Source organism: Colobus angolensis, unplaced genomic scaffold (assembly GCF_000951035.1).
Source record: "Colobus angolensis palliatus isolate OR3802 unplaced genomic scaffold, Cang.pa_1.0 Scaffold16, whole genome shotgun sequence".
Classification (NCBI taxonomy): domain Eukaryota; kingdom Metazoa; phylum Chordata; class Mammalia; order Primates; family Cercopithecidae; genus Colobus; species Colobus angolensis.
The window spans coordinates 6,143,454-6,157,583 of NW_012114710.1; the positions used below are offsets into that span (position 1 = coordinate 6,143,454).

Sequence of the window (14,130 nt, forward strand, 5' to 3'; positions counted from 1 at the left end):
CAAGTGTTATCCTTTTATTTTGCCATCTAGTGTTATATTTTATAATTATTCATTAATTCAGCAAACAATTCTGTGCTAAGTACTGGTTGCTTGAAATAAAAGACATAATCTCGCCTTCAAGGAATTTAGTCTTGTGGGCATAGTGGGGAGAATAGTTAATTACTATAAAGTTTTAAGTGCTTTGAAAGAGGTATGACCAGAATGCTCAGCTTTGAAGAGTCCCTAATCCAGATTAGAGGGAAAGGGATCATGAGTAAAGGTTTTCAGAAGGGAGTGATATATGAACTAAGTTATAAAAGATGAGTGAGAATTGTGTGAAAAAGAGGGTGGGATAATACACTGTAGAAGGAGCTACCTGTGCGAAGGTACAAAGGAGTCAGAGTGTAGATGTACTAGTAAGGAAATGGAATGGATAGGACTGAATGTGAAGGGATGAGAGACAGAGATTGGGATCAAGAATGACCCTATTTCTGAGAGGCTGTAGAACCATTCACTGAGACAGGAAATGCAGGATCTAGAAGAAATGTGTCTGGCAGAAGATGATAAATTCATTTTCAATGTATTAGATACAGAATAGTAGGTTTGCTAGATTGGTTAATCATCATTCCATCTGTCTGCTTTTCAAAGCAGCAATCGTGGATCAATATAGCCATGGCTTCTGCATTCTCCTACCAAGATAACTGAGAGTTGAAAAAATTCTGTATTGATCAGATCTTTACAAATGTATAGCTTTGTAATTTATCTAAATTGCTCTATATTCCTAAGTGTCCTTGATTGACTCCCCATTTCCCAAAACAGCTATCTCCACATTTCTACTATTCCTCCTAAACCCCCACCTAACCCCCACCTCAGTACCCCCAACTCTCCAAGTCTCATCCAATGAATTTCCTCCTATCTCTGAAATAATTGAGGCTATCTGTGAATTCTCTCATTTTTGTACTTCATACTTGTAAACCTCTCTATCCATACTCACTTCATTTCCTCTTCTCAGAGGGATGCAGGTCTCTTCTTTCCAAGGCTTACACCTTCATTTGATTATTGCACCCCATTCTCTCTGGAGTAAGGCACAATTAGCCATCCGTCCCCAGTGGGTCACTGAATTTGCTCTAATGAAATTCACATCCCAATAATAAATTCCAATATTTTGATTTTCATCCTGCTTGTTTTCTCTGTAGCATTTGATACTATTGATCATCCTAGGCGTGCTGATTAATTTTAGGTGTCAACTTGACTGGATTAAGGAATGTCTAAAGAAATGGTAAAGCATTACCTCTGGATATGTCTAAGAGGGTGTTTCTAGAGGAGACACGTGTGTAAGTCAGTGGACTGAATGGAGAAGATCTGCCCTCAATGTGAGTGGGTATCATCCAATTGGCTGGGGGCCCAATAGAAAAAAGAAAAGGCAGTGGAAAGGCGATTTTCACTCTTCTGGAACTTGGACACTCTTTTCCTGCCCTTGAACATCAGAACTCCAGGCTCTCTGGCCTTTGGACTCCAGGACGTACACCAGTGGTTCCTCAGCTCCTCAGACCGTCCTCCTCAGACTGAGAATTTCACCACTGGCTTCCCTGATTCTGAGGCTTTTGGACTTAGACTGAGCCACACTACCAACAGTCCAGGGTTTCCAGCTTACAGATCCCCTGTTGCAAGACTTCTCAGCCTCAATAATCCCAGTAGCCAATTTCCTTAATAAATTGCCTCTTATCTATTCTATCTATCTATCTATCTATCATCTATCTATCTATCAGTCATCTATCTCCTATTGGTTCTGGCTTGCTGGAGAACCCTGACTAATACAATGGTTTCTTTTTTCTTTTTTTTTTTTTTGAGACAGAGTCTCGCTCTGTCGCCCAGACTGGAGTGCAGTGGCGCAATCTCGGCTCACTGCAAGCTCTGCCTCCCGGGTTCACGCCATTCTTCTGCTTCAACTGCCTCAGCTTTCCGGAGTAGCTGGGACTACAGGCGCCTGCCACCACGCCCGGCTAATTTTTTGTATTTTTAGTAGAGACGGGGTTTCACTGTGTTAGCCAGGATGGTCTCAATCTCCTGACCTCGTGATCCGCCTGCCTCGGCCTCCCAAAGTGCTGAGATTATAGGCATGAGCCACCGCGCCCAGCCTACAATGGTGTCTTTTCCTTAAAATTTGTTTTCTTGGTATTCCATGGTGTATATGTGCCACATACACATATTCTTATGCCAGTCTGTCACTAATGGACATTTGGGTTGATTCCAAGTCTTTGCTATTGTGAATAGTGCCGCAATAAACATACGTGTGCATATGTCTTTATAGCAGCATGATTTATAATCCTTTGGGTATATACCCAGTAATGGGATGGCCGGGTCATATGGTACTTCTGCAGCCGTAAAAAAGGATGAGTTTGTGTCCTTTGTAGGGACATGGATGCAGCTGGAAACCATCATTCTCAGCAAGCTATCGCAAGAACAGAAAACCAAACACCGCATGTTCTCACTCACAGGTGGGAACTGAACAATGAGATCACTTGGACTCGGGAGGGGAACATCACACACCGGGGCCTGTCATGGGGAGTGGGGAGGAGGGAGGGATTGCACTGGGAGTTATTACCTGATGTAAATGACGAGTTGATGGGTGCTGACGAGTTGATGGGTGCAGCACACCAACATGGCACAAGTATACATATGTAACAAACCTGCACGTTATGCACATGTACACTAGAACTTAAAGTATAATAATAAAAAATAAAAAAATAAAAAAATAAAAATTTGTTTTCTTGGTTTCCAGATACTGCTTTCTTCTGGATTTCTCCTACTTCTCACAACTCTTCTTTGTTGGCTTTATTTTCTCTTCCAAGTTGTTAAATTTTGCTATTCTCCAAAGTTGGAACTTGACTGCACTTTATCCGGGTTTTCTCTTATGTTCCTATGTCATTTAGATGCCATTAATTGACCCCAGATATTTCTTTGGGGCTTCAGATGTAAATATACTATCTCTATTTGCTATCTAGCCTAGAGTTATTTCAACTTGGTATCTCATGGTCATTTCAAACACAACCTGACCCAACATTCCCACCTTACTCTGCAAACCAATCTCCCATGTGTATTGATAAACATATTATGTTTTTCTTTTTCACCCCTACATTATTTCTAGAAAAAGAATATATTATGTTAATGAATGTTACCCTGTCTGTCCGACTGACCAACCAAGAAATATTAGTGTATTTTCATCATTCTCCATATTTAAATGGTAATATCCTATCAGTTATGTCCCTTGACATTTTAATTCTGTCCTCTTATTCTCATGATTTCTACTTTAGTTCATGTATTCAGCATCTCTCACCAGGACTATTGCATTGGTTTTCTAATTTATCTCTTGACCTCCAATCCTGCAATTATCTATTCATTTACTGGAGCAGTAGTCCCTAAATGCGTATATCATTTTAGATTCTCTGGCATCAGATCTTTTAGTGGCTCCCAATTTTGTAGCCATGGCATACAGTTGTGCAAGTTGTATGCTGCACAACCTGAAGAGGTACAATTTCCATTGTTATTTTAGGTTTGTATATTTAGTTTCATATAAATTATTCTGAGGACTTCTTTTACTCGTTGGCATAAATGTACCATATGGTTTGCTATCGGCCCATTGCCTAAAATCCAAAATCAAACTCTAAACTTCTGTTAGTCTTTGCCTAACTTTTCTAGTGGTATCTTTGCTTTGTTCTACCTCTATATACACAACCTAGTTGTTCCTACCCCAAAAAACTGTACTTCTACTTCTACAAACATATTATGCAGTTTCTTTCTTCTGTTGCTGAGTCTTATCCTGCTGTACCTAGAATGGCCTGGCTACTCCTTTTCTCACCCCTTTATACCGAGAAAACACTTATTTAACCTCAAAAATTAGCTGAAACATTCCTTGCTTCTACTATTCATCAGTAGAAACTTTCTGTGGCAGAAGGGTTATTCTGCTGCTTGTTCCTTGAACACATTTTCTTTTCACACCTGAACAATTCTAATGTCATCAGCTGAAATGACTTACTCCCCCATCTATTCACATTTTACCCTATCCTTAAGTCTCATGTAATAAAGCCATCTCTGGCTGCCTTGTCTGAAAATTGTAACATAAAGAACATTGTTCGCCACCTTTTCCCCTTATAAACTCCTATCGCACTAGCTACACTAGTATTTTCCCGGTGTTCTTCATAATCCTAGTGTTTCATAAGGTATTTTTATGAAGCGAAAGATTAATAATTTGAAGAGTGAATAGTTAGATGTTTGAGAGCATTGAATGGTCTTTTCAGCTTGGAGATTCACTGTCCACATTTTTGTATATGCCCTTGATTTTCACATCCAGTAATATAAAAAGCCAATTAACTGTAAAAATCATCCTTTTAAATGCATAGCTCAGCTCATATGACAGTTAAGAAAATCCCCAGGGACCAAAAATTAAGATTAAGTGACAACCAGGACTATCCTGAAGGTACTTGCCAATACTAGGGATCTAGAGCCTTGGAAGAATGAGAGAGAAGGTGTTGGCCTCACACAAGGTAGAGGGATTGGAATACTGCCTCCTCCCAATAAAGTACTTAAAGTACTCTTCCCCCAGAAAAGAGTAAGTCAGGAAAAAGAAATCAACCAGAAAAGGAAGATTGCAAAGGAAAAAATTTATAAGAACAGTGAATTTAGTTTTATATTTTATATCACTTACGTGATCTAGGAAAACCTAGTTCCAGAAACTGACTTAAAATTTAGGGTTAGTATCAGTCTAGGGAGCCTGAGAAAAGCAAATGAAAGTTCTGAGTGTAGGAAAGCACCCCCAAACTATGCATGCCAAGATTTTTTTAATATTAAGATCAGCCAAAATAGTTTTCAACAAAAGTTACTAGTCATAGGAGGAAACAAGATTCCAGAAGCATAATCAACATTGCACAAGCAGCGTAATTGACTTCTAAAAACTTCAGATTTATAATTATTAAATATGGAGTATGTTAAAAGTATGCCTAAGATATTTTAAAATAAAAAGAAGAGAAAACAAATAAGACTATTTAAAAATTACCAGGTACTCACAAAAATGTATAGATGAGTGTTTGTAGCAAATTTGACACATGCAACAGCTTGGATGAATTGAATTTATGCTGAGTAAAAAAAAAAAAAAAACAAAACTAGCTATACAAGGTTACCTGCAGTAAGATTTCATTTATGTAACATTTTTCAAATGACAAAATTGTAGAAATAGAGAACAGATTAATGATGGTGTGGCAGGCACAGGATGTGGGATGGGCAGAAAGGAGGGTGTGATTATGAAAGGATCCTTACAGTGATAGACTGTTCTCTATTTTGACTGTAGCGATAGACACATGAACCTAAATGTGATAAAATTGCGTAAACTTAAAGACAAATCAATACTCATGTAACTGAGAAATCTGAATATTGGTGGATTGTATGATTATTAATATCCTTTTTATAATATTGTATTATAATTTGCAAGATTTACTATGGGGGAAATAGGGCAAAGGATACATGATATTTCTCTGTGTTACTTATTACAACTGCTTGTGAATCTATAATTGTCTCAAATAGAAATTTGCAAAAATAACCAGATAGATATAGAAAGAAACAATAGAACTTTTAGAAATTATTACAGAAATTAAAATGCACATACAGTTTAAAGAACAGATCAGCTAAAGGTGAAGACTAAAGTTGTGAATTGGAAGATAGAGGTAAGTGAATTACCCAGAATCCAGCATAGAGAGACAAAGATGAATGTAAGATTAAGAGGAAATATATTATTAAGATACCTATTATATATCTGATCTGGAAAGAACAAATAAAGAATGGGATATGGCATTTTAGGAGATAATCTCAAAGAATTTTCAGATCTATGAAAGATACGAATTTTTATATGCAAAAATAATAATGAAATCCAAGCAGGATAAGTAAATGTGTTACAGTGAAATTGTAGAAAACCTAAGAGAAATAGAAGGTAATTAAAAGCAGAGAGACAAAAGGCATATTTTCAATAAGAAAAGGATAACAGTTCTGTCAGCAAATGTCTCAACTGCAAAAAGAGAAGCCAGAAAACAAGTTTTAAAATACATCAAAAATACTAAGAGAAATTAACTGTCAAACTGGTATTATACACCTATCTAAACCATCAAAGAATAATGAAGGTAAAATAAATATATTTTCAAAAGCAAAACCAACCAACCTACAAACAAACAAAACCTAGGGTATCTACCATCCTGGTACTCTTACTAAAAAAACTGCTGAATGATGAACTAGGGAATATGAACAAATATTCCAGAAGAAATTTCTGCAATGCAGGAAAGAAAGGTAAACCAAGAAATTGTGACAATTCACCAGAAACACTGACTATATAAAATAGCAAAAATGACAATATCAGTTATATTAATGCTAATGAATTTTGAGAAACAAAAATACAATAAAACTGAAATATTGGAAAACAATAGCATTAAGATGCTAGTGGAATGTTTGGAGTTAAAAATTTCTAAAATCCTTGTATTTATCAGGAAGGTGGATTTAATGATTGACTTTAGTTTTTAAAGGGTATATAAGTTAAAATTTTAAGTGCAACTGCCAAACGAATGAAATAAATTATAAAACTTTCGGAATAATAAGAGAAAAATGAAATAAAAGAGTCATGGTCAATATAAAAGAAGTCTGGAAATAAAGGTAGGAAAGCAGAAAATACAGGCATAGTAGAAAGCCAAAATAAGATGTCAGAAATAGTCCATGTATATCATCAGACTAATCTTGCTAGTAAAACTTAACAGAAATGGTAAGACTAGATGTAAGAACAGCTATATACAATTTGAACAAGGAACACATGAAATATTAGAACATAGAATGAAAGCATAAGGATAGAAAAAGATACAACCATGAATCACTAACCAAAGGAAAAGACATACCAGGGAAACACTAGCCAACATTAAAGTGTAATGTTAATATCAATTAAAATAACAGAGACTACTGTTCTCTTCTTTTTTTTTATTAGTATACCTCTGAATTTGACTAGCCACCCAGCTAAAGATGGATTTCCTAGCCTGTCTTGCAGACAGTGTGGCCGTGTTTAAGTTAGGACCAATGGAATGTGAACAAAAGTGATGAGTCCAGTTTTCTGATGCTCTCCTTAAAGACAAAATTACCTGTCTTTTTCTCTCTCCTCTTTGAATTGAGTGGAAAAGCCAACTGGCAGGAACGTTGTTACCTGTGTAGAGTTTGGCAATACCAGTTCATCAGGGAATAGAGCGGACTACCAACCCTAGGCTCTACCTTTATCTATAAGTTTCAGATGCTAGAAGAATAAACTTCTTTTTAAACTTCTGTGTTCTGAATTTCTGAATGTTATGTTCCTTTCTCTCTACAACCTTGCCAGCATCTGTTATTTTTTGACTTTTTAATAGTATTAATTTTGACAGGTGGGAGATGGTATCTCATTGTGGTTTTTATTTGCATTTCTCTAATGATCAGTGATGTTGAGCTTCTTTTCACAGAATTGTTGGCTGCATGTGTATCTTCTTTTGAAAAGTGTCTGCTCATGTCCTTTCCCACTTTTTAAAGGGCGGGGTTTTTTTCTTAAGTTCTCATAGATGCTGGATATTAGACCTTTGTCAGATGCATAGTTTGCAAAATTTTTCTCCCATTCTGTAGGTTGTCTGTTCACCCGGTTGATAGTTTCCTTTGATGTGCAAAAGCTCTTTAGTTTAATTAGATGTCATTTGTCGATTTTTGCTTTTGTTGCAGTTTCTTTTGGTGTCGTCATCATGAAATCTTTGCCTGTTCGTATGTCCAGAATGGCATTGCCTAGATTGTCTTTCAGGGTTGTTATAGTTTTAAATCTTTGTCTGTTCCTATGTCCAGAATGTCATTGCCTAGGTTGTCTTCCAGGGTTGTTATAGTTTTATAGTTTACATTTAAGTCTTTAATCCATCTTGAGTTAATTTTTAAATTTGGTATGAGGAGGGAGTCCAGTTTCAATGTTCTGCATATGGCTAGCCAGTTATTCCAGCACCATTTATTGAATAGAGAATCCTTTCCTCATTGCTTGTTTTTGTCAGCTTTGTCGAAGATCAGATAGTTGTAAGTTTGTAAGTATGTGGCCTTATTTCTGGGTTCTCTAGTCTGTTCAGTTGATCTGTGTGTCTGTTTTTGTACCAGTAATATATATTGCATGTAGATGCCACATATGTATTAAATATGTAAGAGATGTTATGATTAATAGGTGCTTGTTGGTCATTGCCTTATCCTGTGAGGAGATGGCACTTGAGTTGTAGAGTAGCAGTAGGTTATTTTTTTCTGAGAAGATTTCTCAGATGTAGTGACTGTTTAATTTGAGTGATGAAAAAAGAGCACGGATTTTCTAAGCAGAATTTATGCGCTGAAATTAATGTACTAAAGTGTATTCTCTTGGCTCACAGAAAAGCTGCTCTAATATTCACTTAGAAACTTTTGACTTATTCAATACATAATTCTAATAAGCTTAGTTGGCTTCTAGTGAATCGTATATTACAAACTGCCAAAGGCAGATACACGAGCAATGATAAGAAACAACCAGTTGTGATGTATAAGGCAGGAAAAACCACCAGTGGATGCATAGAAATTAAAACCAAAAATAGACTAGGGCTAAATGTTACATAAAGGCAATGAATTCTACATGCCCTAGTAACTCTAGATAGCAAGCTGTACAATATAGTAATTAATGGTGGTCCCCATGTCATCCAGATGTTTGTGTTTGGGCTCAAGTATCCAGAAAAATTTACTATGGTATATTTGCAACAAACTTCATCAGTTTTTCAAAAAGATTTGGAAATTAAAGGAAATAATTTTGTATGCAAAATTAACCTATTTGGAATCGCATGTTTCTAATTCATGCCTAGTAAGTGATGAATTTCTGTATTTTACTTATTCATCAGACATTCTTTGAGAAGTTATTATATGTTAGGCATAATCTTGACACTGACCTCACAAAGGTGAATCAGATACTTCAGTGTCATTCACTAACAAGATGCCTTGCGTATGGTATACAGTAATAAATATATGTATGTTAAGACAGAGAAGAAAGTGCTAATTTGGCTACTGATCTCTGCTATTACTTATATCATTTTGAAAATTACCACAATTAGAAATGGGGAGGGTTATTACTATTAGATTAGGAATTTCAGTTGAGTAGCACAGTAGAGGGGTTTTAGCAGTATGTATTAAAAACAATTCAAAAAGTTTAATCCCTTTAATTTGTAATCCTAATTCTAAATTTAAAAATCTTAAGAATGATTAAAAATAAGCACAGTGCTTTTAAATGATATGTATAATAATGAACACACTTTAATGTACAATAGTAGAAAATTTGTTAACTATGTTATATTCATCAGAATTTTAGTTTGAGAATATTATGGGAAAAAGTTCATGCTATATATTGGTAAGGTACAAAATTGGCTAGGGGAAAGTATGCAAAAATACTGAGTGACTATTTTATGATATTGGGATTATAGGTAATTTTTTCTTTTCCTTTTTCTTTATTGTTTCTTTCCTTTTTATTCTACTTTCTAAATTTTTAACATAAACACATACTGTTTTAACTGTAAAAAAAAAAATCAAATGCTATTTGTAAGATAGCTCTTTTACATTCCGAAGTAGATTGTTTGGAAATAAACTTTTATCTTGGGAGATTAGCAGGTACTACAGTGGATTTCTGTGGATATTATCAATGACCAAGGCTTGAATTTTGTTTAAAGCCACAATAATATCACAAATTCACCCTGAACGATTTTGTCATCCATTAAAAATGACATGTTTAATGCATGTTCTTGTCTATAAAGTTGAAGCAATGAATAAAAAGTATATAATATTACTAAAGCCATAGATAAGAACTCACAAAAATGAAATAGAGAATTTTTATGTAAATACTTAATGTTCTCTTTTGCTTTCATGAATTTGCAGCTCCTCAGTGGGTAGTGCACTTCCACGAAGACGCTGCTGTGCATACATTACCATTGGAATGATATGTATTTTCATTGGAGTTGGATTAACTGTGAGTATTACTTTGATGTTAGAATTCTGTCCTCTCAACTTTATCAGTAGTCAATTGAGGCCTGCAACAACCTTCAGGGATCCCTGAAGAGTCTGCATCCTTGGCATGCCAGCCCTGGAAGCTTCTGAATGATTATAAGCAATCAGAAACCCAATCCATGGATCTCTTTTTGATTGAACTCGCCCATCCAGGTGAAATGGTGTCTTTGTACTTCCAAAAGTCCTTACTGTTGGAGATTTTATCATCTATTTAGCAAAAGCCCATTTTTAAAAAATTCAGTGCCAGAACTAATTTTATATAGCTATGGGGTATCTTATTATTCAACGCAACATTCATTCAGCTACAGAGATCTGAAAAACCACTCTTCACTTTATCCAAATCAAGCAGTGATTTATTACCAATATGAGGATGGCTTATTTTTAGGGGAGAGTGGAGCTGAGCAGTTAGCATGGGGATTATGCCAGAAGAGGAAGATAATCCCTTTTGCTGCCATTTCCATGCTCCTTTGTTTGTCAGTACAACTAGTCCCTTATTATTACCAATGTCCTATTTGTGTCCCATGATAGTAAGAAGTTACATAGATTAAATTCGTTGTAGAGATAATATAGTTTAGTGTGCTTTTTTGTTTACTTCATAACATTTGTAGTTAATGCAAGTAGCAGTATGGTCTATCAGTTGCAGTCAACAAATACACCTACTCTTATAAGGACTTTGTGTATTCAGTCTGGGGGTATGTTTCATAACAATCACATGTAAGCTGATACAAGTTCTCTAAGCAGATATTTTCTTAAAGTTTCTAATCTTCTGTTTTTATATTGCTTTTTACTTTAGGTTGGCACCCAAGATTTTGCAAGGCGATTTCGAGCAACCTATGTTTCTTGGGCAATTGCTTATCTCCTAGGGTTGATCTGCCTTATCCGAGCTTGTTATTGGGGAGCCATAAGAGTCAGTTATCCAGAACACAGTTTTGCATAAGCTTGTTTATGATTCAGTGAAGCAGGTGAGAGTGTCTAGCAGTTCTTGGTAAGCTACTCTGGACATCTTTAAATTATTTATCCTAATGGATTCCATTCCGGTTTATGTATAATAGTTTCAAGACTTTGGGAGTCTTTTATGAACAAATGCTCATTGCACTACATTATATGCAAATTGTTTTGCTGCTAGGTTTTCAACATTTGAATAATAAAGCCTTTTCATGTTCTTTTACATCTCTTATAGATATTTTTGGATTTGTTACCAAACATTACATTTACTCTCACCCTTTTATTATTTTTAAATAAGTTATTTCATTACTTGCTGATATGTGAGTATTCCTAAGTGTTTATAAATATTTCTACAATAGTTTCACATTTATATTTACATTTTAAACAGTATCAAAATTGCTTGCTTAAAACCTAAGCAATATGCATTTTGCTTGAACTGCTTACTGTAACTTTAACCTAAGATTATAGTGACCTTATTCAGGAAAAAGAAAATTTAGTGTACCTTCAAAGACTTGACATTCTTGTCAGAGGAAAAAAAAATTTCTAGATACTGTATGCTTGTTTTGTGTTGTTTGTAGAAAGATAAAATATTTTGGTAGTAATTTAAAATACAAGAATGAATATTTATTTGTCCACAGTTGGAGACGTTGGATAAATGTCTTTTCTCAAAGATCGCAGGACTTTGTCTCTCATTTTTGTCTTTTTATTACCAGTTATAAAAGATCTGGTCTGGATTTATGGAATTTATGTTTATCAGCTCTATGTATTCCTTTATAGAGGCTGGAGGAAGTATTTCACATAATATGTTTTCTAATACTTAACCATTTATTCAAAGATATATTTACATTGGGTTGTGCCCCTTTTCCTTAGATCATGGTAAATTTTTCTTATTGAGGTAATTATGTACTATTTATATTTGAAGGAAGCTTATGACATTTTACAGTAGCTAAAATGTTGAGATTAGAGGTACTTTTACTATTCTTCTCAAAGGTAACTGATCAGGTAATTACCCAAATTATTCAAGAAAATAGATCAGAGATAAAGAACAACATAGTTTTCTTAAGAATTCATGGAAATTTATGGAATCAGCTCTCGCACTGCCCATCTTTGCAGTTTTGAAAAAGAAATTGCTTAATCACAAATGTTCTACAGTCTTTAAATGTAGTAGAATTAGACAGTGAGATCATCTGAGTAAATTAATTGGTGATTCCAGAGATAAGACTAATATGTTAAATTATGTTACTGATTAGTATAAAAACGTACTCATCACAGAATTTGAAGCAAAATACATGTACACTTCAAAGAGTAAATGACAAATGTATAAATGCTGTAGCTCAGGATTATAATGTACCTTTAAAAATACACTAATAAAGATTATTGTTCAAAAAATTACCTTGTTTTATTCCATTAAAAATAATATGTCACTTCCAAAGTTGTCTTGAAATCTCGCTGTAAACTTTTCATGTTTAGGAATATACCTAATGTTTCTTTATATGATATTCATTTATGTTTTTTGTACTATTTTCAAATGGCTTTATTTTTAACATATAGTTTTTAAACTCATTTGTAATACACTTGATGTTATGTATAAAATAATCTTCTTTTCCTAATGGTTAACTAGTTATAACAGCATTGTGTATTTAATAATCCATTTTTTCCCTCATTGATTGGAAAGCTCACATTAAATTATATGCTACATCATATTCCTTCTGGAAGAATAACTTTATGAAAGCAAGAACCCTGGTAGTCTTGTTCACAGCTTTATCCCAACTTAGAACAGTTCTTGGTGTACATGTGCTCAATATACATGAATGAATATGCATGAATGAATAAATGGTTGAATGAATTGGTATTTTAAATTCTTATATACACTTGAATATGTACTTCATATTTTGTACCAGAATGTGTAGGTAAGTATTTGTATAACCTTGGGTTAACAGAAAACGTTCTAAGTAGAATCTAAAAGAAGAAATTATATAGGAAAGGATTGATACAACCAAACAACAGCAAAAATTCCCAGAATACTTCTGTATGATAAAAACTCATAAGCAAAGCCAAAAGACAAACTGGTAAAGCTATTTTCAAAATAGTAGAAAGACTGTAATATCAGAAGGGACTAACGGTATGAAAAAGCAATTCAAAAAAATAACTACAATAGGTCATAAACTGTTTTTTGATTTTTCTTTCTTTCTTTCTTTTTTTTTTTTTTTTAGACAGGGTCTCACTCTGTCACCCAGGCTAGAGTGCAGTGGTGTGATCTCGGCTTACTGCAACTTCCACTCCCCTGGCTCAAGCCATCCTCTCACCTCAGTCTTCCAAGTAGCTAGGATCAAAGTGTGCGCCACTATGCCGGGCTATGTTTTTTTTCTTTTTTTCTCTTTTTTTGTATTTTTTGTAGAGATGGGGTTTCACTATGTTGCCTAGGCTGGTCTGGAACTCCTAAGCTCAAGCGATATGCCCACCTTGCCCCCACAAAGTTCTGGGATTACAGGTGTGAGTCACCACACCCAGCTCTGGATTTTCTAATATTTGAAGAATGTAAGTTAAAACACAAAGATACTACTTTTCACTTACCATATTAACAAAGAAGTAGAAAGTGCAATAATACCCCTGTAATGCTGAGGATATTGGAAACACACACACACACACACACACACACACACACACACACACACACACACAGCCCACATATTCTTTGATCTAGTAATTCTCTCTTTTATAATTTATCCTGAAGGTATTGTCAATTTTCTGTTTATAATAAAGAGTAAAAAGAAAAAACAATCCAACAATCTAATAACATGGGATTGGTAAAATAAATTATGGCACACCTATACAATGAAATAGCAGGCAATCAAGAATATGATGAAAAATTTCATCTATTGAATTGGAAATGGCTTATGAATTGTGTGATACATAGACTATGATCCACATTTTAGAAAATGTATTTTATGTGTACATATTGAAAAAACTAACGAAAATAAAGCAAAAATGTTAAGAGTGGTTATCTCTGGGTGATGAGAAATGATTTTTACTTTATTTTTGAACTAGATTGTTGGAAAGTAAGTTTTACTCTTGATGAATAGATAAGAGTAGTATATGATGATTACATCAGTATTTGTTAAT

The 14,130-nt window shown here is 34.6% G+C and overlaps 1 protein-coding gene across 2 annotated transcripts in view; it reads left to right on the forward strand.

Annotated features, from left to right (window-relative positions):
- TMEM55A (transmembrane protein 55A) overlaps positions 1 to 12,396 on the forward strand; it is a 48,384-nt gene extending 35,988 nt beyond the window's left edge. For both annotated transcript variants that reach the window (XM_011937066.1, XM_011937065.1), the window contains exons 6-7: positions 9,934 to 10,024; positions 10,856 to 12,396. In XM_011937066.1, the coding sequence (XP_011792456.1) occupies positions 9,934 to 10,024; positions 10,856 to 10,999 (235 nt within the window). In that variant the 3' untranslated portion in view covers positions 11,000 to 12,396. The remainder of the gene's footprint in view (positions 1 to 9,933; positions 10,025 to 10,855) is intronic.
- Positions 12,397 to 14,130: the final 1,734 nt, after the last annotated feature.